The 27,116-nt window shown below is 35.2% G+C and overlaps 2 protein-coding genes across 2 annotated transcripts in view; both read left to right on the plus strand.

The window, feature by feature from the left end:
* LOC137398635 (uncharacterized) overlaps positions 1–27,116 on the plus strand; it is a 49,557-nt gene that overhangs the window by 21,675 nt on the left and 766 nt on the right. The gene's annotated exons all lie outside the window — the stretch shown is intronic.
* LOC137398297 (uncharacterized) lies at positions 1–27,116 on the plus strand. The gene is made up of 8 exons (XM_068084404.1): positions 1–57; positions 10,956–11,138; positions 12,355–12,529; positions 17,118–17,295; positions 19,428–19,630; positions 21,885–22,161; positions 25,996–26,685; positions 26,986–27,116. The coding sequence occupies exons 2-8, from the start codon at positions 10,984–10,986 to the stop codon at positions 27,114–27,116; spliced, it is 1,809 nt and encodes a 602-aa protein (XP_067940505.1). The 5' UTR covers positions 1–57; positions 10,956–10,983.

Genomic DNA, 27,116 nt, shown 5'->3' on the forward strand with positions numbered 1-27,116 from the left:
ATTACTACTTGTTGGGAGGACACTAGACTCTGCTTAGCTTAACAGCAGATATAGAAAGTAAGTACTATATGCACACCTACCTCAAATGCGGTTTTGCTAGTAATGATTGTGTTTAGTAAGTGTTGGTAAAACAAGTTTGAACGACTCAATCGATTGTCACAAAGAGAAAAACATGGTTTAAGGGGGTAATTAGTACAGGAAATCAAAGCCAAGGTTGATTACTTTGATTTGATATCTGTATTATCCGGTGATAACTCCATCTAGTTTAGTCTGCATTGCTGATCTGGCAGCAAGCCAAGATCGATGCTCTTACTGCCACCATTAAATACACTTTTGTACAATAGCCATCTCTTGATGAGGCAAAAATTTGAGAAATCTCAGCCGTGCGGTTTCACCTTGTTTTTCCCTCATTTTAGTCAAGATGAATATGTTAAGTTTTAGCTGCCTTATACTTAATCCATTTTCGGTATAATTTTAAAGTTTGACGTCGACTGTGCTGCTAGTTCTTGAGATATCTCCGAGAGACCGATGACATTTCAAGCTGGCTGATAAATGAAAAATTGCGGTTGACTAGACATCAGTTTTTAATGATACATTTGCTAAGATAATTATTAATGAAAGCTAGAAAATATGCTAAGCTTCTGCTTCTCAGCAAGATGAGTTTTATACTAAAACTAGTAGTTTATCAATGTATAATAAATATACACACTTTAGCCTGACTCAGTGTACCACAATCATTATGTTCCAGCGACCCGTAAAACAACATTTTTTTCCAAAATGTGTAAAATTTGTTTTTCTATTCATAATGAATATACACATTCTATCAGACTGAGCAAACTACAGTCATTACATTTTTTCAGTTATCTTTAAAACATCACTTTTTAGAGATTCTGTAACAAGCTATTTACTCCACTTAATTTCTGTTTTTCTTTGAGTTCTACAGGCCCAAAGCCTCAAGATAATATTCAGTTCAACAATAATTGTGCAACTAAAAGGGCGCACACAGTTTATGGAAAGTTGTTAATATGATTTGAAATAAGTTGACCTGGTATATGTAAGATAAGGCTTTGGTGTTAGGGTTATTACAAGTGGGTTGCTGGCCCTTTTCTAAGGCAATACTGAAGGCAGGTTGACACTATATCATCGTATGGCGGCGTTTTTCTTTCAGCGTTTATCATCGATTATGTGAACTGTAAACTGATGGCATCGCCGAAACAGCGCGGATACGTCAAGAAAGTTTGTAGCTGTACATGAGTATATGAGTGTGTAGTTTGCATAAGTCCAAATAGTTAGTAGCGATATTTCGCCGAGTGTCAACAACTGTCTGTGCAATGTGAACCATTTCGACTATAGTAATTCACGGTCGCTGATAGTGTGATTTATTTATTTCTGTTTAGACTAGCCGCTGTGAGACTGGTGCTTGATTCAAGCATGCGAAAACAAAGAAGTTTCTTCGCAAGAAATTAAAATGAAAAATCAGAACACTACGTTTAGGAGTAATTGCTGATGCAAATGGCGATATAGCTTAAACCAGTCTTAGCCCTCTGAACCCAGGAACCCCTTCAGCAATTTGTCAAGCGATCTGAAGTTTATAAACTTTTATTAAATATATCTAAAAGAACTCATAATGCAATGATATTTGGCGAAACATTTGTAAAAAGGTCTGGCAATACACAGCAAATGTCATCAATTGAGAAAAAAAGTGTTTAGCAGTCAATCGGGCTGAAACTGTAAAAATTTGTATGATTTTAAAAACTAGTAAAAGTCTTTACAGTAGCATCATATCCATTGAGCACACGATCATCATCATTTCATGACTCAAATTGATATGGAAATTATAGTTAGTATCATATAATTCTTTATTTGCATCGCAATCATCCATGACCAACTAACGAACAAGTCGTATCAATTTTGTCGATATCATTCCAATAAAATGGTTATTATAATGGAGGAAATAGAAAAAGATATTTGAGAACTGTTACAAATGGAAGTAAAAGTTCTGGTCTAATGCCCTGTACAAGAAATAATTTGATTGGTTTACGCTGTTACTCAGAAGCCGCATTTGTAAACAGAGACATCTGAATGCCAGTATTCCGGCTGTTAAGGTTTTTGACACACCCTACGCAATGCCGTAATACTGGCCGTTAGGGTTCAAAGGATTAAGCTTCCAACAAAGTGGTCAAAGATAAGACTCAATGTATCAATTACTAAAATCAATTAGATTGTTGTTGCTGAGCTTTACATAGACTTGTCAAGTTGATCAATAATGTTGCATATTTGTCAGTTCTTGACAAAAGCCAGTGTCTCAACTATCCATCGGTTTTTTTTGACGTCATCAAGTCGTTTGCGCATGTGCACGTTCACGAAAAAGCCACCATTTTTGTAGAAAACGATCGTTTTTCTTTGAATTATTTGTACTTTTAAGTGTTGTTTTGATACTATAATAAAAAATTGCAAATAAAAACATTGTTTTCAAATTATCATTGCAAAAGCTTCGTGTTTCTAACGAAAAAATTGTCTATAAAGATGGCCGACAATGATAAAATGACGTCACGGAAAAACGAAGGATATGTACAAGCCTAGCCCGTATTACAAAAGCCAGTGTCTACTAAACCTGCGTACCAGCCTAGCCTGTATTAATTACTCATCTGTGGTAGCTGGAGGTGGGGATTTCCCTCATTACTCTAGTCATAAGAATTCAGAGAGCAGCTATGGCCTGATTGTCTAGACTCTAGAATGTTTTAGAACGTCTGATATGCAAGCAAACCATGGTTGAATTTCCACAAAGGCCGCTGGTGATGACAGGAATGGCATCCAACATTAACCCTTTAAAGTTTAAACCCTAACACCGGTATTTCGGCATTGCGTAGGGTCTATCACAAATCCTGACAGCCGGAATAATATGGCTTGGTTTACTAATGCTGTTTCTCAGTAACAGCGTAAACCGATCAAATTAATTTTTACACAGGGCATTAGACCAGAAATTTCACTTCCATTTTCAACTGTTTTCAAATATCTTTATGTACTTCCTTCATTATAATAACAATTTTTAATTGAACGATATCGCGAAAAGATCGATACGACTCATTTGTTGGTAGGTCATGGATGATTGGGATGCAAATGAAGAATTATTTGATACTAACTATAATCGCTAGTTTATTTTGAGTCATGAAACGATTATGCTCAATGGACATAATGCTAAAGTAAATATTTGTAAGAGTTTTTAAACTCGCACAAATTTTTATGGTTGAAGCCCAAATAGTTGTGAAACACTTTTTTTCTGTTCGGTGACATTTGTTGTGTTTTGCAGGACTTTTTTTACTAGTGTTTTACCAATTGTCATTGTATTATGAGGACAGTTAGATATATTTAACAAAGGCTAAATTTTGGGATTGTTGAACAAATTGCCCACAATTAGTAACACACATTGACAAGGAAGGCTAGGGTTCAAAGGGTTAAAACCTTTCACGACTGAGCGCACACAGCTGAGAAGGGAAGCGAGTGTTTACACAAGCCAAGAACAAATATGCTCTTAAAAACATGAGCAGCCACTGCTTACAGTAATCTATGCAGTCATACTTCATTTTCGAGGAACTGCTCTCACTAGGTGGGAGCAGAACAGCAACACTGACAGTTGTATGTTGGCCAAAGATCACACCATAGCTTGTGACATCAGAAACCTTTGTTACAAAAATCAGCCTGAAAGCTTAAGTGCAAACATATATGTGACCCAGGCAGTCAGAATGTACAATCGTGCTAAAACCACATTTTTGAGTTATTTAAGGAATTGAAATCAGCAAGTTCTGAGGATTTTAATGCATTTTAAATTTTTCAAATCGGATTATTTATGCCCAGGTTATGTAAGATTTAGTAGAGAAGGTCTCGTGATGAACTAAAACTGTCGTTTTGAGTTTAAGCAGGATAAAGTTGGTGATTCATGAACTGTAAATGATGGTATTTGTTTACCAATCAAAATGCCATAGCAACCGACCACTTAATCTCAACCTATATTGATGAAACCTGGCATTATCTACAATAAAACCCTGAAAAAGATGATGGTTGTATTTTTGTTCCAATTCGATTGACGGTTGACCTCCCAAAGGTCATGGTAAGGTTAACAATATATGTGGCTAAAAGCTCACCGTCCTGGAGTTTTTCATTAAAAGGGTATGCTTCAAACTGGGCACTTCTCATCAAGCTATATTGCTATGACTGCATATAATGACAGTCCAACAACTTAACAAAGTGTAGGAAGTGCATTCAGATTTGTCCATCTATACAGAAGGTCATGGTAAGGTCAAGGAAAAGTGACAACAGGGGACATCAGGATGCGGAAATATCAACCCATCAAGTGACCATTCAATCTAGAGCTTCTTTATGTAGTTTAACACTCACACAGTGTAGCACGAGTACGCTGCAGAGATTTATCGTAGTGCATTGGAGGGGTTTGTTTATTATGCTAGTGGCAATTTGTCCCAACACAACCATATTCAATGTTTCCTTCGGTAATTCTTGATACACAGTTCTAATGAGGCTTAATTGTTCAGACGACATAAAACTAGCGCATAATTTCTTACATTTGCACCCACTTATTAGTTTGATGTCAACAGCTAGAATAAGAATGTTATCAGCAGCGATAGGCTGATCTTTGATAGGCGGTAATTTGATTTAATTCATTAGGATGACCGTTATTACTCGCATTATCGTTAGCAGCCTCATATTGCGTAAGAAGCTGTATTTCTCAGGTTGCCCTATTATCACAACCCTCCCTCATCATCGCTTTCACTATGATCTGAGGCAGCTGACTCAGATTCTAAGTAGAAATACTCATCTAAATTAATAGCAGCAACGAGCCGTAATTTTTGCGATGGTTTTATTTTATTCTAGCCTGAAGCATCAAAACAGGAAATAGCCACATGCATGCGCGCACCCGTAGTTAAAGCCTATATTTATGATCTTGGGTTATGAAAAATTCCATAGCAACCACCGATATGGGTATAGTTAAAAGGCAATTCTGACTTAATGATTGGTCAGACACAAAAATAAACAAGACCATGTGAAAGAGCAGGCTTGAATGCACTATAAACCACTGTTTACTAAAATAGTGACGGTGAGTCATATAATAGCGTAAGCACGTTTAGCACCGCTATTGTGAACAATGGAATTACCGCACGATTGTACATTCTAACGGCCGGGGTCACATATGATAGAGCAGTTTCAGTCACACCCAATTTGTTTTGAACAGCTCAATCATCTAGAACGCTAAACATAAAACCTCACAAGAAACATCTGAAATAATGTTACTAATCTTTGTCTGATTTCAACCTGTGTAGTTGCTATTTACATACTTTGGTTAAATCATAAAGGCCTCACAATGTTATTGACATCAGACAGTAGCCACATGTCACAAGCTTTCGTCTTTTCATGTCGCCTACAGTGGATCCTTGACAAACAAATGTAATTCGTTCTATACCACTGTCATATATCAAAAGAGTTGTATCTCAAAGCATTTTTTTCTCATTTGCAATAATATAATTTGTAATAATCCGTTCTAAAGTTATGAAACCACAACAAAACAAATTAAATTACTTATAATACAGAGTAGGCCCTCAACATACTGTTTTAATTCAATCCAGTGTTGGCATCATAAGACAAAAATTTCGGAAATTTTAGAGCAGTGATCAACCAAGGTCTGTTTCGGCCTCTTTTTAAAAAAAGTTTCTAAAGAATGTAACGACAACGAACTACACAATGAGGTGTCAATGCTTCTAACAAAGAAACAGACCGAATCCTCTCTATCAGTCACCTATATACATGTAATAACGTTAACACATTGAAAATCATGTCTCAAATACTTTGTTGCATATCAAAGCAGACGTTTTTGCAAATTTTCTGTTGTATCTCAAAACATTGATATACCAAAGCATTCGTATGTCAAGGTTCTACTGTGCTGACAATATTGCATGACAATCTGAAATATTATCTACTATATAAACGGCAATCGTTGTCTGTTTATCTGTCTGTCCGCTTCATAGAGTACCGTACTTTTCGGATTATTAGCCGCTACTAGCTATCAAGGGCGCATTAACGGGAATCTCCGGTTAGTACACGCCTCTATACATAACCTATTCATCGTTTGCTGTTTTTACACAAAAATGACGTAATAATTACAATTCTATGGCATTCTTTTAGCTTTGTGACACACGATTTTTTTTTGTCGTCGACGTATTAGGGCTAACTTGTTTCCGGCAAAACGATATCGACAACAGACTCTCTCGATATTAGAACTTGGCGATTAAATTTTATTAACTCTATGAAACACGATGCCGTTTTTGTGAACCTCTGTTTCTGGCTTTTCTTAAGGTTCAATTGCTAAATCGCTGTTAAGGTCACTACTTTTCACGCGGCCAATTGCATTATCTCGAGTAAGAATAGCATCCAGATTCCTTCACCTTCGATCAGACAAAGACACTACAATATTTTTTTTACACAACATATCGTCGTACCAGCATCGCCGTATTCAGAGTTTTGATGGATAGCTGTTGGTGGAACAGTAACTTTTTAATACGCACACTTTAATGCAAGATTTGTTATTTTGAATTCACCAGATTCACAAATTTTATTTTGTTTTCTCCGTTCGTATTAATTGTTTCATTACCGAATCATCTCATATTGTAATCGTAGCAAAACAGACTCAATTTAGCTATTACTTGCTAATTATTGCACTGTTACATCTAAACCACTTTACAGCCGTCTTAATCTTAAAATTTGTTTGACCTGCACGAGACATTTTTCTCATGATATGAAGTTTGAAAGTTAGTTGTTTGACAAAGTTTGATAAAATTTACAGTTGTTTTTATTTTCTCTTTGTTTCAACTACACAAAACACTTTTCACCTGATACGTTGCCTATCATGTTTTCTCATGTTACCTATGTAGTTTGAATGTTAGAATGGCAATTGTTGTTATATATGTTAGATACAAATATATTTTCTGTGCAAAGATTTTTTTATTACCCGGGTACAAGTACAGCTTATGGTGTAAAATGTTGAAAAAATACTTTACCGAAGTTGTTTTCTCGCCTTGGAGCGGATTAAAATTTACATTATTTTATTTTAACGGGAAAAATTGTTTCGGATCTCGAACAACTCGGTTTTCGAACTAACTTCTGGAACTGATTATGTTCGAGAACTGAGGTTCCACTATACGTTATCAAAAGATGTAGGTCGCTGAAAGCTATGAAATTTTAAATTTACATTGGTTTGAAAACCTTTACAGTTGTTTTATTTTCTCTCTTAATTTATTTCAACTACACAAAACACTTCTTTCATGATATGTAGTTTGAAATATAGAATGGCAAATGTTGTTATATGTTAAATACAAATCAATTTTCTGTGCAAAGACATTTTTGACTACCCGGACAACGCCGGGTAGCACAGCTAGGCTTGGGGCTGTGGCGTCACTCGGGGATGCGCGGGAGACCTTTTTCGCCCCAAGTACAGCAAGAGTCTCCTGGCCCGGCTTTCTGGATGAATGAGTTGGCGAGTGCGAGGCGATTTATTGCAAAGCGATTGAGTGCTAGGCGATTGGTTGCGAGACGATTAGTTGTGAGTGCAAGGTGATTGATTGCAAGGCGAGTGCGAGGTGATTGATTGCAAGGCGAGTGCGAGGCGATTGATTGCGAGGTGAGTGGGAGGTAATTGCAAGGCGAGTGCGAGGCCATTGATTGCGAGGCGATTGATTGCGAGAAGAGTGCTAGGCGGTTGATTGCGAGAAGAGTGCTAGGCGATTGATTGCGAGGCGATTGGTTGCGAGACGATTGGTTGCAAGTGTAAGGTGATTGATTGCAAGGCGAGTGTGAGGCGACTGATTGCGAGTGCCTGGCAATTGAATGCGAGGTGAGTGGGAGGTGATTGCAAGGCGAGTGCGAGACGATCGATTGCGAGGCGATTGATTGCGAGGAGAGTGCAAGGCGATTGATTGCGAGGCGGGTACGGGTCGATTGATCGCAAAGCGATTGATTGCGAGTGCGAAGCGATTGATTCCGAGGCGAGTGCAAAAATGCGATTGTCAACTGCTCGGCGGGTAAAGACTGTCAGCCGAGGCGGGGGCTCAGCGGCAGAAGTGCGCGATCGTCAACTGCAAATATAGACGAGGGTAAACGAATGCATAAATCTAGACACATGAATCTAGAATATTTACTAGATTTTACACACATCTAGCTGCAAGACACATTGCAGATTTCCATTTTTCTCCCCAACATTGACATGTATATGAGGTCTGATCAATAAGTTTCCGGAATTGTGTTCTCATGACTAGTAGTCTATGTCGGAGTTACTTTTTCATGGTTGCAAACGAAAGAACAACTCCTAATTAGTTAGTACAGAAAGTTTTAGGGCAAAATTCGTAGTCGTTGCTAAGCAATATTAATAGAATCACGGACTAGTTTGGATCTTCCGGCGAATTTTTCAAAATGGCCAATCAAAACGAACAACTCGTCTGTATAAAATTTTGTGCCAAACTCGGTAAATCACCATCAGATACCCTTCAAATGTTGCATACAGACTTCGGGGATGAATCCCTAAAGAAAACACAAGTCTGTGAGTGGCACAAACGGTTTAGAGAAGGAAGAGAAGAGGTTGAAGACGATAAACGCTGTGGAGCTCCAACATCACGAAGGACTGTCACTGCTATTGACACTGTAAAGGCTATAGTCAACGCTGATCGCCGTGTTACTATACGAGAAGTGAGCCAACAAACTGGGCTTTTTTGGTACAATTCATAAAATATTAAAAGATGATCTTAACATGCATAGGGTGCTGCAAAGTTTGTTCCACATTTGTTGAATGATGATCAAAAGCAGAGAAGAATTGACATTTGTAGCGAACTTAAAACAGCAGTACTGCATGATTCCGACTTCATAAAAACTGTTATAACAGCTGATGAAAGCCGGGTGTATGGGTACGACCCTGAAGCCAAAATGCAGATTTCACAGTGGAAGTCACCTGAGTCTCCTAGACCAAAGAAGGCAAGGATGTCATGGTCAGCGATCAAAACGCTTCTGGTTGTTTTCTTTGACATTGATAGAATAGTACACAAAGAATTCTTACCTCTAGGAACTACGGTTAATCAGTATGTTTGCAGAGATATCTTAAGGCGCTTGAAAGAAAGTATCAGGCGCAAAAGACCAGCTTTAGCGAAGCCAGGTGGTTGGAAGTTACATCATGATAATGCCCCAGCACACACATCTTTGACTGTGAATGAATTCTGTGCCAAACACTCCATCTCTATTGTGCCTCATCCCCCGTACTCACCAAATCTTGCTCCCTGTGACTTCTGGTTGTTTCCAAAGTTAAAATTTTCCCTTAAAGGTGAACGATTTGAAGACATCGAATCAATTAAAAGAAATACAACTTCGGAGTTGCGGGCCCTGAAGAAAGCGAACTTCTGTCACTGCTTTGAGCAATGGCAGCGGCGTTAGACTAAATGTATAGACTCTCAAGAAATTTATTTTGAAGGAGACTAATTTAGTTTGTTTGTAAAACTATCTATATTGCAACAATACAGCCATTCCTGGAACTTGTTGATCAGACCTCGTATTTGCATGCATTCTCTGATCAGGACAACAATTTCAGTAAACTGCATATTTGGAGTTGTTTTACAGTATGAAAGACAACTCTCAATAAACCTTATGCTGCACGTGAGTCCGTTCCTGTAGACGGGTTATGCAGCTAGTCTTACATAAAATATTAGCAACAATTGAGATCACAAGGTCAAAGGTTCATCACCAAGTCAATCAGCGCTGTTTGAACTGCTGATGTAATTCTTGTCTCATGACATGTATGCAGTATAACTCTATTGATTTCTATTGACTATGATAAACTATCGCTAGTCTATCTTATCAATAGATTTATCTATGCACACGCTAAGAATGCAAACAGAGACAAGCAGTCCAGTACTTATACGTGCAGGTTCATCTGAGACCTTCTTTGATCATGATGTTAATGAGTACATTTATTACTTAGTTTATTTCAATAGAGTTACTCAGTAATCACTTAAAGATATTTGAATTTTGGAAAAAGTTAGACAATATCACTTTTCTTCTATAATGGTTGTGAAAAAAACCACACAAGTTGCAGTCATCTTCAACTTGGTTTCCATAGAATTACTCAGTAATTACTTGAAGGTATTTAAATTTTTCGAAAGTGTTAGGGAATTTTTTTTTCTAATGAAAGGTTTTTGTGAATTCCGGGCTCACTTTCGCTGGCCACCTTCAATTGATCAATATGTAGTATGATGGTGGCATCGGATCACCGTTTGGGATCACCAAAAGGAGCCAAATATAAAAAAAAGGTAAAAACCTGAAAATGACAACAAAATTAGAATTAAGTTTATTATAACGTAAGATGAAGACATATTTTTAGTGTGTGCGTAGTAAGCGAAGTTCAATTAAGTTAAGTTTAAAGTCTATGTTACTTAGTGTCACAAATGCCTAGCACATCGAATGTGTTGCCATCATGTTTCTCTCTCACAACACTGTTAGCAGGTCTCAAAGGTGAAAGTCCCACACAGTACTGTACATGTTACATTTTATTGCAGATCACAACCACTAGATAGGTATTTCTTACTTTGTGAGCTTTGGTGGTGAATTGGAACAATTAATAACTCATTTTTTCATTGTACTATCAAATTTTTGGCGGGTGGGAATGGATTAATTTGTATTAAGTTATTCTATATAAGAAAAATTGATTTGAGATTTGAGAGAACTGACATGAGACCTCAGTCTTTGGACACAATAAGCTCGTATGTCAAAGTATGGCTGTATGTAATTTGTACAAACAGCAAGAAGGCCATCGGTAGATTATTATATGATGAAAGCTCATGAGGAGACAATTTCTAAATAAGCCATTTCAACCTATATATTAACACCATTTGATTGATACATTTCATTAATAGCTGACTCATTTTGTGACCTTGACCCAAGATGGCCGCAGATGGTCCAAACTGTAAATACTGCATGCTGGAGTTGAAGAACATGGTAGATCCAAGACGGTTGCCGTGTGGTCATATCTTCTGTCTTGGCTGCCTTCAGGGTGACTTCACAGCTGGTGGGGTGGACACCAAGTGCAACCAGTGTGGGTAGGTTCATATAGTCTAGGTTCTTGTTCAGTATGAAATAATTGTGAAGATAGACTCAGTTCCTACATTACAAGAATTGATTGAACAGACAGGCAGAGTTCCAGTTCATTTTGAAGTGATTGTGAGGAAAGACCAGTTTCCAAAATTCCATATAAAGTTATCATGAGAATAGACCCAGCTCCATCATTCCCTAATTTGATAGTACAAATAGATTAAGTTCCTTTTCAATATGAAATAATTTGAATATAGACTTAAACATATAGACTCAGCGCCATCATTCACTGATTTGATGATACAGATAGACTAAGTTGCTGTTTACTATGAAATGCAACCAATGTGGATGGGTACAACCAACTACAATGACATTTTTGGAAAACTTTACTAAATTAATACCACCTGTTAATGATCATATAATAGATTAACATGTTAAACTGTTTAAACAAGGGACCTACTTCAACTGTCAAATAGACAGGAATTTCTGTCAAAAACAACCTTTAGCTTTTAGCTCCGCACGGGTACTTATAAAATTTGACTTATAAAAATCATGTTTAATATGTGACCACTAATGTGTTCAGTGTATGAGTTATAAAAAAAGGTTTAAATTCTGATTACAATTAAAACTCCAACAATAAATTTTATTGCTACACATGTAACTACCATAAATCCTTATATAAAAACCGCCACTATGTATAAGCTGCACCCCAAACTTCTAAACAAAGTATTGCTGGTATGGCTCATATACAAGGATTTACAGTAATTTATCTTGGTTAACTAAGCATATATGCAACTAACTTTAAATTATTTCAAATGTTTACACAGATTAGAAACAGTAAAGGAGCCAGCAGTCAGCTAAAATAAAGAAAAAATGGAATGGCTGTCCGACTTCAAAATTTTACTAAATTGTTTATGGAAATTTCAAGAAATTGAGAAATCTCAGCGACTTTATATGAAGTTCTGCCTATTCGTCGTCTCCTACAGATTGATCGTCACATTTATCGTTTCATCAAAGAATGAATGTTTCACATTAGCACACAAAACAATATTAATGATGACATATTTCTGCATCTCAAGTTTGCACTTTTGAAATATGAAATCTGTATCTTTTAAACATCAAGTCTCTACTTACCAAACACTAAGTTTGTACTTTTTAAACAGCGCGTTGGTACTTGTTAAACAAAAGTTTGTACATTTTAAACATCAACTGTGAATCTTACAGGGAATTGCATAGCGGTCTTGTCTTACATGAACTGCCTACAGTTAAGGAAGGAGAAGAAAACTCTGATACAGGAGAAAGCAAACTCCCACCCATAGCCTGCTCTAAAAACTGTGAGAATAAAGCTACCAGCTTCTGTGAAGACTGCAGTGTTAAAATGTGTGAGGAGCACAAACAGGTAAAATACTCATAAACATGTCATTTCATGACTAATATTAGCAAAACCACTTTGTTTTTTTTCTCAGTGTACTAATAATAATTTGTTGATAATTATAAAGATAATTTCACGGAGAGATAGCAAACTACGTATCATCAACAAGAGGTTGTTCAACTCAGTTAATTTAAATTCAACAATCTCTCTAAACAGTTCAGATCTGTTTATCTATATATATAATGTATATTTCTCAAAGTATGTGTGTATGTGGATCTTTGTGTCATTCCGGCTGTAGCTATTAAGATCTTGATATTTAAATTTCGCATTCTGACGGACTAAAACTCGCAACTGAATACCCCACAAACACATCAGCAAGTTTCTTATCCAGACGCTCTACCACTGAGCTAAAACGGCATAGTGATATGATTACATTATATTCTGTATACATTATGCGAGTTCTAATTATTTTAGCTTTGCGTCCACTAGTTACGATACCTCTGTTCAAAAATATTTTGGGACTTAAGCATATGCGTCGCATATACTTATGTCACAAAATATTTCTGAACAGCTTCTTCTGTTTTTTCCGTTAGGGCTAATTTGTTCCGCCCCACGATATCGACAATAATTTGTCTCGAACTTAAATTTTGCGATTTGTGTACGGATTATATACAGCGGAACCTCGGTTCTCATAAACATTAAAATATATCAGCTTGTAGATAGCTTTCTCCGCTTTTCAGTGCATATTTATTTAGAGCTCTATGACAATTCAGAGGTATGTTATAGCAGTTTTATAGTGTTCTAGGTTGATATTATACATATAATTGGCCTGGTTTTTTGAGCATTTCAGTGCCGTGGGCACCTGGTCACAAAAGGGTTAAAAGTACATCTATATATACATAAAGCTCATTGTTTGTGTTTTTATGTTAAACCCTGTGTTCATTTATAGCAATTAAACTCTAGTAATGAAAAATCCGCATGGCACTGAACTTGATTTCAGGACTAATTAAAGGCCAGATTAAAAGGCTGCGTATTTAATCATTAGGCCACACAGCATACAATGCGTTTATGGGGCAAATAGTCATTACCCTGGTTAATATAATTACGCTTGAAGTGCTTGTTAGGGGTTAATAACTAGCACTGCTGAACGTTACAGGCAGCGGTTGTTAACCCTTTGGCTGGGGAAATGACAGAAATGTCGTTTATCGGTTGCGTGGGGAAACGACATTTATGTTGCTTTTAGTAGAAGTTTATAAAGCTGTCGCCTAGTAAGGTTAAACAAAGGATATGAACGATAGTAATTTTTAAATGTCATCAACAAGATATCAGTCGATGAATTACAATATGAAACGATTATCTGAGAGGCGTTGCTTTGTGCTAAAAGCTAAAGAGATCGCGCCTCATTGGAAAAAATCGAAGTTGAAAAAACCAGTCAACAACGGCGCGACATTCAAAACAATAAAATAACATTTATTTGTTCCTGCGATCGTTATAGTGATCTTTTTTCTGATCAGTATAAAAATAATTCATATGATAAAGGTAATGTAAACTTTTAGGAATTCTGAATATACAGAGAAAAGTGATCGCTATGGTAGATCACATGGCTAGGCTGTAATGTTGGACTCTACCGAAAGGAATGATTCCAAGCATTTCATGCAGGGACAATTGTAGATAGTTTTAGCTTTTTTGTTGTAGTAGATACAAATGTATGTAAATGAATGTTTATGTACAAAAGATTTTGTTAATAGAAATAAATTTAAGTTTAAGCCATGCATGTTCATGAAAGACTGATTTTATTGAATTTTCAAAAATAAATTGCACGACTTTCGGGTGTTTTTGCGGGGCTTTAACCCATTCAGGACTAATTAGTTATTGGTTGACTGCTCCCCCAGCCCAATTAATTTTTCACTAGCCTTACAATTAAAATAGAGCTACACAAAATTGAGTATAACTAGAGTTCTTTTCAAAATAATCTTGATTTGTTTTTTGCAGCATAACAAAGACATTCCAGGCTACAATGTGATATAAATTTTTGTGCACCTTTACAAATTCTACTGACCACAATTGCTAATAATTCTGTGAACTTATTTTTTATCAAAATTAGTTTTCATGTTTCGTAGCAGCTCACAAGCAGTTTTTTGATACTGACATTGTTGGACCTATGTTAGATTGATAGCAAACTTTATCAGCAGCAAATAAAAAAAAAGATTTCTCAATTCCGAACAATAGAACAGGTTTTACTAGCTTCTAACCAACACTACGTCACTGACAGTTTTATCAATTATATAATCAAACAATTTGTTAATTTATATTGAAATGCATTGCAGAGGTTATTATGAATATATTATGCATAAAGAATACTCAAGTTACCAGCTAACAGACAATCAATTACTAGCAAAAAAAAAGGTGTAAAAATACAGTAAAATATATTGTAAAAAATACAGTAAAAATGAATATGCATGAAAACGAAACAATATATACATGTATAATAAGGGTGTGTTCATTAAAAAATTATGACACGGTGAGAGTTATTTGATGCCAACTACACATGCATATTTGCTGCCATTATAAGTTAGTTGATGCAGTATTCATCAGATATTGGTGTTGAAGCCCTAGGCTCATCAACAATGGCATCATCACTCACAAGCCCTTGACTGTCTTCACCTACATGTAGCAAATATGATCGGTAGTAAGCAACCTATTTGCTTTCAAACTTCTTGTACAGCCTAGAAAAAATTGTGCTTTAGTAGCTTTTCAGGGTAAATACCTAATAACAAATTGAAAATAAGTAGTCTACTGCAACTAACAATTGGTAATACAAATTGAAAATATTTTTTGATACTGTAAATATAAACACAAAAAGTCATGAAGATGATTACTGTGGTAAGTGTGCCCTATCGACCAATATTAGAGCCTAGTGGTTGAGGCTAGTTTTTAGAAGATGTTGAGGTTGAGAACTATATGCTTGACTAATTGTGGGTTGAACAATTGGATATAAATGAAATAAGAAATTTTTATTATCTTGTAGTTCTACAAGGAAATCATAAAACTATTGTTTATTATGGGGTAATAGAGTGATGAGTTCATGCTGCAAAAAGATCTAAATTTTATTAGATTAAAAATGTTATAATCATGTGTATCATGAAAAAAATCCATATCTTACACTGTTAGAATAAAGTTTGTTAGAAATTCACAAGAAAAATTTCGGCTTTTTATCGTTTTTTTTTCGGTAAAATTCTATAAATAGCCACATAAAACTTACCTTCTTCCATCAGAAAATTCTCATTTTCTTCTTGAACATTACTTTTGTTGCTATTTTCTTCTCCTGAGCTGATTACCGCATCTAATTCACTTAAAAATTTTGCCATCGTTCGGATAAACCTTTTCCAATATGGCGATCATCAAATTTCCAAAACAGTTGATATCTATCACATAATTTGTTAGTTAAAACTTTCTTGTCCAATCACATATTTGGTATCAAAATGATGCCCAGACTCTTAAACTTCGTTTGGTGAATGAATAAAACCGATGTACCTAAACAGCTAAGCAATAGAGCAAATCAAAGTTTAACCCGAGTACTTCGGGAATGGGCCCTGGAGAGCACAACTCTTCCCGAGGTATTCGGGAACAGTCCTGAGTGGGTTAACCCAGCCAAAGGGTTAAGTTTGCCAAAACCGGAGGTATTGTTTTAGAAAGGATTTTAGTGAAAATCTAGCTTTTCGGGTAAAATATTCAAATTCATTATGTAATTATTCAATTACCTAATGAATTTGAGAACATTCACCTAGTTTTTTTATAAAAGTAAAAAGGTGAGTAATTCTCAGGTATGATCTTTCATCATGAGAATCACTCAATGTTTACCATTGCTTTGTTTTTGCATGTAAAGGGCTCTTGACCAAACAAAAGTGAAACAAGGGAGACTACTAGGTTAATCAGGTCAATTGAACTTCTGTCATGTCATTATTCTTGCGCCAAATACTGATTTGTTGTTCATCAATAATAACGATGTCTAATAATAAATTATTGTGTAAATTTCTTATTGATAAATTATTGCATCATTAAAAATCTACAGCAATCATAATATAATACCGTACTTTTTGGACTATAAACCGCACCCCTATATAAGCCGCATCTGCTTTATTCTCCAAAGAACAATAATAAAACAATACATAGGCCGCACCTTTGCATAGGCCGCAGAACTCAGGGCGCTGCTATTTAACGTGGCAGCAACTTTGCTGTTTAAAATGGAACAGTGCCTAACGGCACTCTTTCGTATTAACCGACGCTTTTTAATCTAGTGCCTAACAGAACAGTACCATTAGGCATTGTTTCGTATTTTCTTTCACCGCTAGAAGCGCACTAACCGGAGATTCTGGTTAATACGCCCTAGCGGTGAAAGAAAAAGCCACAGATTAGCCGCACCCTTATATAAGCCGCATGGCTCAAATCATCAGAAAAAAGTGGTGGCTAACAGTCCGAAAAGTACAGTATTTATTATTTTATTTGCCATCTCTGACATAGGCATGCTCCCAAAAAACCAATGATTGGGCGTTTTAATATGAAAGATGAGGAGTTGTTTACTCATGGTAGCACTCTCATATCTGCTAATTTGTAGGCTCATGATAACTTTCTGACTGACCACAAGTATGTACCATTTCTTGAGTATCGGAAATTTCCGGAGAAGTATGACAGGCCAATGTGTAACACCCACAACAAAAAGTTGTCTTTAGCTTGTGAAACGTGTGATGTGGTCGTCTGCGAGGAGTGTGACCTCACTTCTTCGTGTAATCAAGGTGAGTGTGAAATTTTGAATGATGTCATCTCATAGAATTTATTTTGTTCTAGTTTGAATTGTTGTACAAGTATTTCTTTCTTGTATAATTCGTTATGTCACCTACATTTTCACTATTCTATGGGCAAACCAACATTAATGGTACTGGCGTAGGAATTTTTTTTAGGTTTTTCGTCTCTCTTGCTGTCAGTCGAGGTGAATAATACTGTTTATGGTTGTGGCTCATGTATGATAGCAGATCTTTAATCACCTGGATTACAAGGAGTTTTTTGCTCTGAGTTTGTATTGATCTGCCTCCATGTTAAATTCCTCCTAGGTACATCTTTCAGCAGCGCCTAGGCCTTTATTTTGCTATCATCACATAGTTGCAAGTGTAATAATTGACCTCAAAGCCAGTCTTCTTCCATTCTGAGTACATAGCTCAACAATCTCAGAGTATTTGCATTAAAGATGTCAGCCACGGATGATTGGCATTCCTTGATGATAGGTGTCTCAACCTTGATTTTGTTAAAAGTTACTTCACACCGCCGTATCAGATATGTGAAACCTACATCACCGTATCAGATATGTGAAACCTACATCACCGTATCAGATATGTGAAACCTACATCACCGTATCAGATATGTGAAACCTACATCACCGTATCTTGGCATTGATGCCACAATACTTGAGTGATTGCCTTTGATAACAATGTTCACGCTATCCCATACCCATTCGCGCTTGCATCAGCAAATACTCTGTGACGTAGTGCTATCATCGTTCTTTTCAATTTTTCGCGAAAAAACCTCGTAATTTCGCAGGCTTGAATCAAATACTAGTCTTGCAGCGACAATTATAAACGGAAATATTGTCGTCTAAATGTATGTTTAACTATCGTCAAAATGGTTCAAATTGTACAAGCGGTCGTTGAAGCTTGGCGAAATTTCGGGAAAGTTTGACAGCTGCAAATTTTCTGACGTACCCGCAAAGCTTCGTCAAAGCCAATGGTGTACGGTTCACAAAATTGACAAGGAAAGCCGAAAGGAAAACACTTTCATCCGACGATATAGTGTGAAGCAGCGTTTAGCATCACATAGTTCTGAGTGTAATATAATAGTTAAGGTGGAAGCCGGTGTTTTTCCATTCTGAGTACATGGCTCAACCATCTCAGACTGTTTTTAATAAGTACATGTATGTCAGTCATTGTTGATAGGCCTGCCTGTTTTAAGATTTCTGTGTTTATGATCTTGATGATCTTGTCCTGCCACGTGAGTTTTATGATGGCTCTCAAATAATTATAAAAAATATAACAAATTATAAAAAATAATTTTTTATAACTTTGAAGTTAAATATTAAAATTATAAAAAAATAATTTTTTATAATTAAGTATCTAAAAAATTGCACTTTAAAAAATTGCAAACAACTTCGTTCGCAAAAATTAATTGCAAAAGCTTCACGTTTTCAGCGGTAAAAGTTGTCTACAAAAATGGCAGACCACAATAGAATGATGTCACGAAAAAATGAAGGATAAGGTTTGTTTATCCACCTCTGCTCTTTCTATTCTAGAACTTTCTGTACACTTGAAGGCTGTGATAAAAGTTCTGCTATAACCATATTTCTCCTTGAATATATGAAATATCTCATAGTTTTATCTGAATCTCGTGGTGTACCTCTATATATAGTGTGTGCAGAAGCTCAGAAAGATATTTATTCGTTACTGATGAAATAAAAGGTTTATAGCCTGTTTTTATTTCAAATTTTTGTGTTTTTGAAATCAAAATTTGAACTTCTGGTACCACAAGGTGATGGTAAGTATGTTTTTATTTATGTGAGTATCATCTCCACAAGACTCCTGACATCTAGTGTAGATCTCCTACTTTATTTGATGTACAGGATATTACTTAATGGTTATGTAACACAGAATACAAAACCAGAATGAATGAAGAGGGAGCAAAAAAGTTGGGGTTTGCGTAAGCGTCTTTAGGTCTGGTCTGGGCTTCGCTTTTTCTAGATAGTATCATACCATGATGTATTTATATCCGGCCGAGTCACAGATACATATTTGTTCAATAAAATTTGTCAAACAGTCTGATAGCTAGGCAGTAGCGTTTGTCTGATTGTATCGGATTCAAATCTGTCTACTCTTTCCTGTAGGAAAACAGCACAAGTTCCGTTCTTTGGCTAAATCTATAAAGCAGTTTGCCTCTGACTATGGTAAGCTGATAGCATCAGTCTCAGAACAGCACTCAACCTTCACTAAAAAGCAAAAGGAGACTGAGGCTACATTTGAGGAGCTGGTTGTAAACTACAACTTGGAGGAGAAGCTAGCAGCTGTAGACTTGGTTGCTGAACAGCAGGTAAGTAAGATGTTAGTGGCTCAATGCCTATATTACCTACAACTAAATAGAATTTTACTTTTTATCCAAATTGCAACTTATATATTTCTCTTCATTGTCTAAGGTTTGATGAAGTACTGATAATCAGGTATGTTATTGCTAGAGGATGCTGCATCATGTTAACATATTTGTGTAACATTAGTTTTATGTTTATGTAATGTTATGTTTATGTAGTATTAATGTTATGTTTATGTAATGTTATGTTTATATAGTGTACATGTTATGTTTATGTAATGTTATGTTTATATAGTGTACATGTTATGTTTATGTAATGTTATGTTTATGTAATGTTAATGTTATGTTTATGTACTGTTATGTTTATGTAGTATTAATGTTATGTTTATGCAATGTTATTTTTATATAGTGTACATGTTATGTTTATGTAATGTTATGTTTATGTAATGTTAATGTTATGTTTATGTCATGTTATGTTTATGTAGTATTAATGTTATGTTTATGTAATGTTATGTTTGTATAGTGTACATGTTATGTTTATGTAATGTTATGTTTATGTAATGTTAATGTTATGTTTATGTACTGTTAGTTTTATGTTTATGTAATGTTACAGCTATATCTTACCTCCAACATTGTCAAGATATGCAGTGAAAAGGTTAAAGGTTAAAACTGTTACATAACAAAAGTTCCTATAACAGCGGAACTGCACAAGTACTTATTAAAGACTTGCAGACAATTTAGACATGGCTACACTTTTAGCTTTTTACTTTTTATATTTCAGATGTGAAAGTTCATTTTCACATTTGCAACCTGAAAACAAATCTTCACCGGTGAATTTTGTTATGTGAAATTTCATTTCACATGAAAAATTCACACGACAAATTTCACATGAAATTTCATTTCACATGATGTAATTTGTGATGTGAAATTTCATTTCACATCACAAATTCCACATTTTAACTCATTTCAAATTATGTTTCATGTTTCGCTTCTTTCCCATTTCAGCCTTTCAGTCTTAACCTTCTAATCAGCATTATGTGTAGAAACATGTATTTAAAAATATTTAAGTAAATTCTTTGTGGTTTTTTCAGAAAATTTAGAAAGTTGCATATAAATTTGCTAATACAGTCAGGTCCATATATGTACGTTTTTTCTGCTGTATAACTGTACATAGAAAATCAAACAATTACAAGAGCCATCAATGACACAGAGTACAGGTTGGGAGGCGAGATATTTTAATTATAATTAATTTTATTTATATTGTGAATTTTAATTATAAATCCAAATAAATAAAACAGATATAGCAACAAATAAAACAATAAAAAATAAATTATCATAAATGAAATAAACAAAATATTACTTGGTGAAAAGAAAAATACGAGCTATTGCAATATAAAGTCAACTTAGTCTAAGTATGATATGTTTCTGTCTAGACTACATGTATGTTGTTTCTATCAATATAGTCATTGTTTGTTGTGTCACCAAGGCTATACCTCTCTTCACATATTTTCTATCTGAAAGAGAAATCATGATAAAGACTTATTTGAAATTAGCTAATCCTTTTGCCTTATTTTGTTAACTACATGTTATTCTGTCGATATCAAATATATATTATATATATATTTGATATCGACAGAAGTACATAGATTATATATATATGTATATATAATTTTTTACAGTTTTTTTTAAGGCTGTCCTTTGTCTAGAATGGTTTCAAACGGCTTTCTGATAATCTTTTTGCCTTCTTTTGTTATCTACCTCTGTCGATATCGAAATGAATTACTTTGTAAAAGTGTGACAGTAGTGCCAAACAATCAAAAGTGTCAATGAAGTTACGTAGAAGTTTTAGTTGTGCAATAAATACAAAAATTCTCCGTACACAAGTTTGTACTGGTCTATTTTACATGATCATTTTTAGTTAAAAGGTCTGTACATTCTAAAGGAATCAATATAATAAATTGGTTTATTGTTTTTTACTTTTTTTGCGAAAGCTTGCCAAAAATCTGCATAAGTGCTATTCTCAAAACAATAGACAATGATAGAACATTAATCAATAAAGTTTTTAAATGTCCCGATACAGTGACTATATGATGACATCAAACTATACATGTACAAGTGTAACAACACACCTACTGAATTCAATATTAAAAACTGGACAATTGAGGTATCATTCTTTAAACAAACACAATAAGCTATCAAATATATTTAATAAAATCAGCTGAAGTTTACTTGAAGTATGAAACACACGTGATTGTTACAGATTGCTGAAATCCGCCGCCGTGCCGAGGTTAAAAAGAAGGAAATAAGAGAGTTTCCTGTGAAGATGGACACAGAAGTGACTGCATACAGTGAAGGACTTGTCCAAAAAGAACAGCAACTCGATGACCTTGAAAAGACATTGAGTAAAAATTTGCGAGAGCTGCATATCGTGGAGAACATCAGACGGAACAAAGGGCATCGGAAAAACATTTCTTCGGCTCAGGCTTTGGAGACGGGCGACTGTGGCATTCTTCGCAAAATGGTGGTTGCGCCGATGGGTGAGTGAAATATGAGATTATTTGCTTTGGGCCGCATGTTTGTATACCTAACTAGATGAATGTTTGGCAATGCACAGGTTATAAAATAATAACCTGCTGAATTTGAGTAATTTACCTCAGAAGCCAGTAGTCTAAATATCTATAAAAGAATAGTGATGTTTTAAGCCAGCTTAATAATCGTTACCCGTAACGATCAACTGTGCTGGTTAATAGCCCCAAGCATTGCAAGGGTGAGTATTTTAACCAATGCAATGAGTGTCATCAAAATCATTCATCATTAATCGTAGGGTAGTGGTTTATATCACTGGTTTTAAGATCATGGCTTATATCAAATGGAGTTTCCGAGATCAAATCCTCTTTGAGGCGCATTTTTTCATTGCTACATGTTAATTGCTATAACTGGACACAAAGACAACAGAAAACAAAGACCATCAAACAAAATACAAACATTGAAATACAAATATACAGATTAAAATTGAACTTTAAAATAAATAAATACTTTTTGGTAAAATATATTAAACATATTAAATATGAACTTACTGAAAATTTTAGTAGATTCTATCAAAAAGTATTTTTCTTTTTGCGATTTTTTTATGTTTGAGGTAATTTGACTGCCAGAATTTTTCAAGTTTTAAATTGAAAAAACTTGACTGCAGTTAAAATGCTCAGATCAAACAATAGTGCAATTATTTAGTTAACAAACTATATTTCTATATATACATTAAAATATTTTATTGTTAAATTTTTATTAAACTATGACTAATCTAGTATGATCATTGTTTGCAGTTACCTTGTGGCAAAAATTCCTACAGATATAAAAACCTATGACCTCATTGTATTTCGTAACTTTTTTATATTTTGATTATATTCCCAATTTAAACACCGAATAAAAGAATATATTATAATAGTTGTTATTAGAGCTATATTAAAAGTTGACTATTGTCTAAATCTTAATATTGAAAATTTAAAAAAATTGAGTCATGAAATGTCTATTTTCATTTGTGTTTAATTTAGAAATGCTAATGTTTAAATTTACAAAAGAAGCACACCAATAAGCTAAGTGTTTCATGCCACACAAGATAAAATGATGCGCCTTATAACCCAGTGAACTTTATATAGGGTATTTGACCTTTAGTTATGCTTGTTAACCTCGAACCAAAAGAATCAGTAGTTGTCATAAAATGATGAAACAAAAGGTGAATACTTAAGATCTTGAAGTTTGATGATTACCGCAAAACCTCTAATTGAACACCACCTTTATTTGAACGCCACCTTCAATTGACCGCCATCCTGAGAGAAGAGCAGGAAAATAGACCGCCACTCTCCAATTGATTGCCACTTTGACTATCTTTGATCATTACGAGCCCATATTATCAACGGATCAATAAAAAAGTGTCCACAAAAAATCGTATTGATAATGAATCATGTATACCCCACAGGATGAAAATATTCATTGGTTATAAAAATTCGCGATTTCACGAACAGGCAACTCTGCGAATTATAAAATTCCGTGAATATTTAGTTCTATTTTTAATCACAAGGGAGAATAACTACTGCATCAATTTAAAAACTAGCCGCTACGCTGGTCTTTAATATAAATACTAAACGTAGATGAGTTTCAAAACATTTTTAAAATCATTGCCTGGACTTTGAGCTAACACCATTGCCAATGCATCACATTTCTTTACAAAATTATTCAAGGTTGTCACAAGATATGCAGAATGATGTACAGTTCGATACAAAACTACCACCACCATCAGAGTCAGTGCTGCTATTGCTATTTTACTGCTATTAGCTATTTCTGCGTAATCACAAAAATTTGAATCGGCTATAATGTCATCAACGTGGGTAATTATTTTAAACTGTAATTAAACTGTTTGTTTTTAAGTTGGAAATTCTCAAACCAAATATGAAAATTAAATTTTAAGCTAATTTTATAGAGAAAATGCAGAATGGCGTCATCACAAAAATAGCCACTAGGCAGAAGTACTAAACGTAGCCGAGTTCCAAAACTTCTTTAAAATCATCGCCGGGCTTCGAGTTTTATTGCCATTGCATCAAACTTTGAAAATTATTCAAGGTTTTTACAAATTATTTGGCATCGTCAGCGCAAAAAATCTCTCTTAGTCTTTTTACATTGAAATCAACTCCATCAATCTATAATACCGAGGTGAAGGACGATCATAATTCTGATCTGGACATTATGGTATGTATTTGCTTTGCAGTGCAGATGCGTTTTTCCATAATTAACTGCATTAGTTAATTCTTTTGTTTAAAAACTGATCACTTTCATTAAATACTTCAGCTATTGTTTTTGTACTTCCTTAACACTTGTTAATATTTTTTCTTTTTTGTGTTTATTGCAGATTGAGAATGAAACAACCTACTCCGATTACGAAAACTAAAGACAAGTAGTAATATTCACCGTGGCAGAAATATTGGCAGAGAAGCAACCAGTCAACCTAGACCCCTTCATCGACACCAACTCATTGATATCGCTGCAGCAAACATGATTAAATTATATATTTTATTTCATGTATAGATACATTATAATTTATTATAAACTTGAGTGTACAAATAAAATGTTTCAAATACAAATACAATTTTACAAATGATGAATGGAGTAAATACAAACAGTTTAGTCTATATGGCGGTTGTCTAAGCAATAAAATTAAACTGATACTCTTAATAAGTGAATACTAGCATGTTATGGTGCTCTCTGACTAGTTATTTTAGTAATAGCAGCTCTATATCACTGTCACTGTCTTGGGTAGATGTTAAAGGCGATTCTCTCGCTACTACATGGCTGGTAAGGAGGTTATCATCAGAACTCTCCTCGTGGCTTACTATTGCAAAGTTCTGCCGGTTGGCCAAAGATTTGTGCTCGTAAAGGCGTTTTTGTTTCTTTATAAAACATATATATTCTCCTCGTGAGTAGCTGCAGTCACTTCTACCTTAATTTCAAGACCTCCCTGAATGATTGGTGATCTTTTAAAAATGACATATACTACCCTTGCAGTCATTATGCTTGCGTGTATGATAAAAAATCTCTCACTCTAAAACAAATAATGAAGCGGTAAGGATGGAAAAAATAATTATTGCGTTATACCGAAGAACCAACGTAAAATTCAACTAATTCAGTAAATGGTTTTGAAAAAACTCATTACTTACCACAAATTGTTGGTTCATCAAAGGCCTCCAAATCTATGAATATTCGTAAAAACCTCTGAACGCAGCAAAAAATTTATAGTTTAGCATGATCGATCCGTAGTTGTAAGCTAGGTAAATAAAAAACGAAACACGCAATGCGCGCATGCGTAGGATTAATTCTATTGGTAGACGTAATAGAGTTAACTTTTCAGAGAGAGTGACAGTGGTCAGCCGCGAATAAATTATTTCGTGAATATGCATGAAATGGCAATTTTCGCGAAATATAATTCCGCGAATAAATTCATCCTGTAGGGTATCAATATTAATTATTTGGAAAGCGGAAAGGTGGCATAGTAGCCTAGTGGTGAGGGTGATAGTTTTGAAAATGAAGAGTCAAAGTTCAATTCCTGTGTGAGGTAATTTTCTGCTAGCCCTCTTAGCATGTCTTGGACAAATGGACTGATAAAACGACTCTTATTATAGTAACGATTAGTTCATTGGTTCAACGGCTCATCCATCATACAGATAATCCCTGATAAATCACAAGTGTGTGTGTGTGTATGCGCGTGCGCGTGTGCGTGTGTGTGTGTGTGTGTGTGTGACCATCTCTTTAAACTAGCATCTTTGATTCAGCTTAAAATTAGTTACTATACATGTTTAATTGATGTCTTTGATCATTGACAGGTTTTTCTGATATTGGAGTTCAGTTTAGACCTCTTCTACCATCCAAGCTAGTGAAATTCTTCAATGGGTCTTCATTCAACAGAAAAGCTCAAAGGGTAACGTTTACGGATCAGGGAGATATACTCCTTTGCAACAACAACCAAGTAGAACTACTGGATGCCCACTGCAAGCAAACCAAGTTTTCTGTCGCGATGTCTAATGTTGTGTCAGTCTTGCAGCACCGTGAATTCGTCTACACTGTCACTTCTGTCAGCAAGATTTTAGAGTGTCAGCGCCTCTGCGTCGACAGTCCATCACAAGACGGAATACAAATTTTTCGATTTGCAACAGAACAGTGGTATTCAGGTCAGCCAATGGTAATAAGAGAAGGAGAGATAATTGCTGTCGATAACTCCAGCTACCATTATCAACTGAGGGTTTATGACTTATTTGGAAAACACCTCCGTAATGTCTCAGTTCCTCGACAGAGTTATGAGATCTGCAATTTACCTGATGGCTTCGTTCTTCTCAGAGATGAGCAAAACTATGTCAGAAAGTATGATATCAGCTCTTCCTCGGCTGTAGAAGTTTGGACTAGTACAAAAACTGCCTCATGCATCTCAACTGATAGTGTCGGCCTGTGCTATGGAACATACTATCGGTACCGTGGCAACCAACCGATAAGCTTGTACTGGCCAGCTTCAAAATCAGGTAGAGTGAAATAGTAGAGTACAGTTTAAATTAGTTTCTAAATTTTCATTCTGATCTCTAAATGAATCTGATGAGTTGAGTAACATACCTTTAAGACTGGTGCTAGGTCTATTTCATTTAAACGTCTAAGATGTATCCTTGATTCAAATAGATGGCTTTAATATGAGAGAAGAATTTTGATTTGAATCGCTTTTTTATCTCGAGTATAGGATTTTCTGGCTCATATTATATATTGCCATTACTTACTGAACTTGGACCACAACTGGGAGTGTTGTTTTAGATTATCATATATTGTTTCAGGTACGGCTGGGATAAAGGAACTCCAGACAGAAGAGCACAACACCAACTTATCTTACATATCCGTGAACAATAATGTTCTGGCTGTAATTGGACAGAACAGCTTTGTTCAGCTCTATTACATACAGTTCTAG

Source organism: Watersipora subatra, chromosome 6, assembly GCF_963576615.1.
Source record: "Watersipora subatra chromosome 6, tzWatSuba1.1, whole genome shotgun sequence".
NCBI lineage: Eukaryota > Metazoa > Bryozoa > Gymnolaemata > Cheilostomatida > Watersiporidae > Watersipora > Watersipora subatra.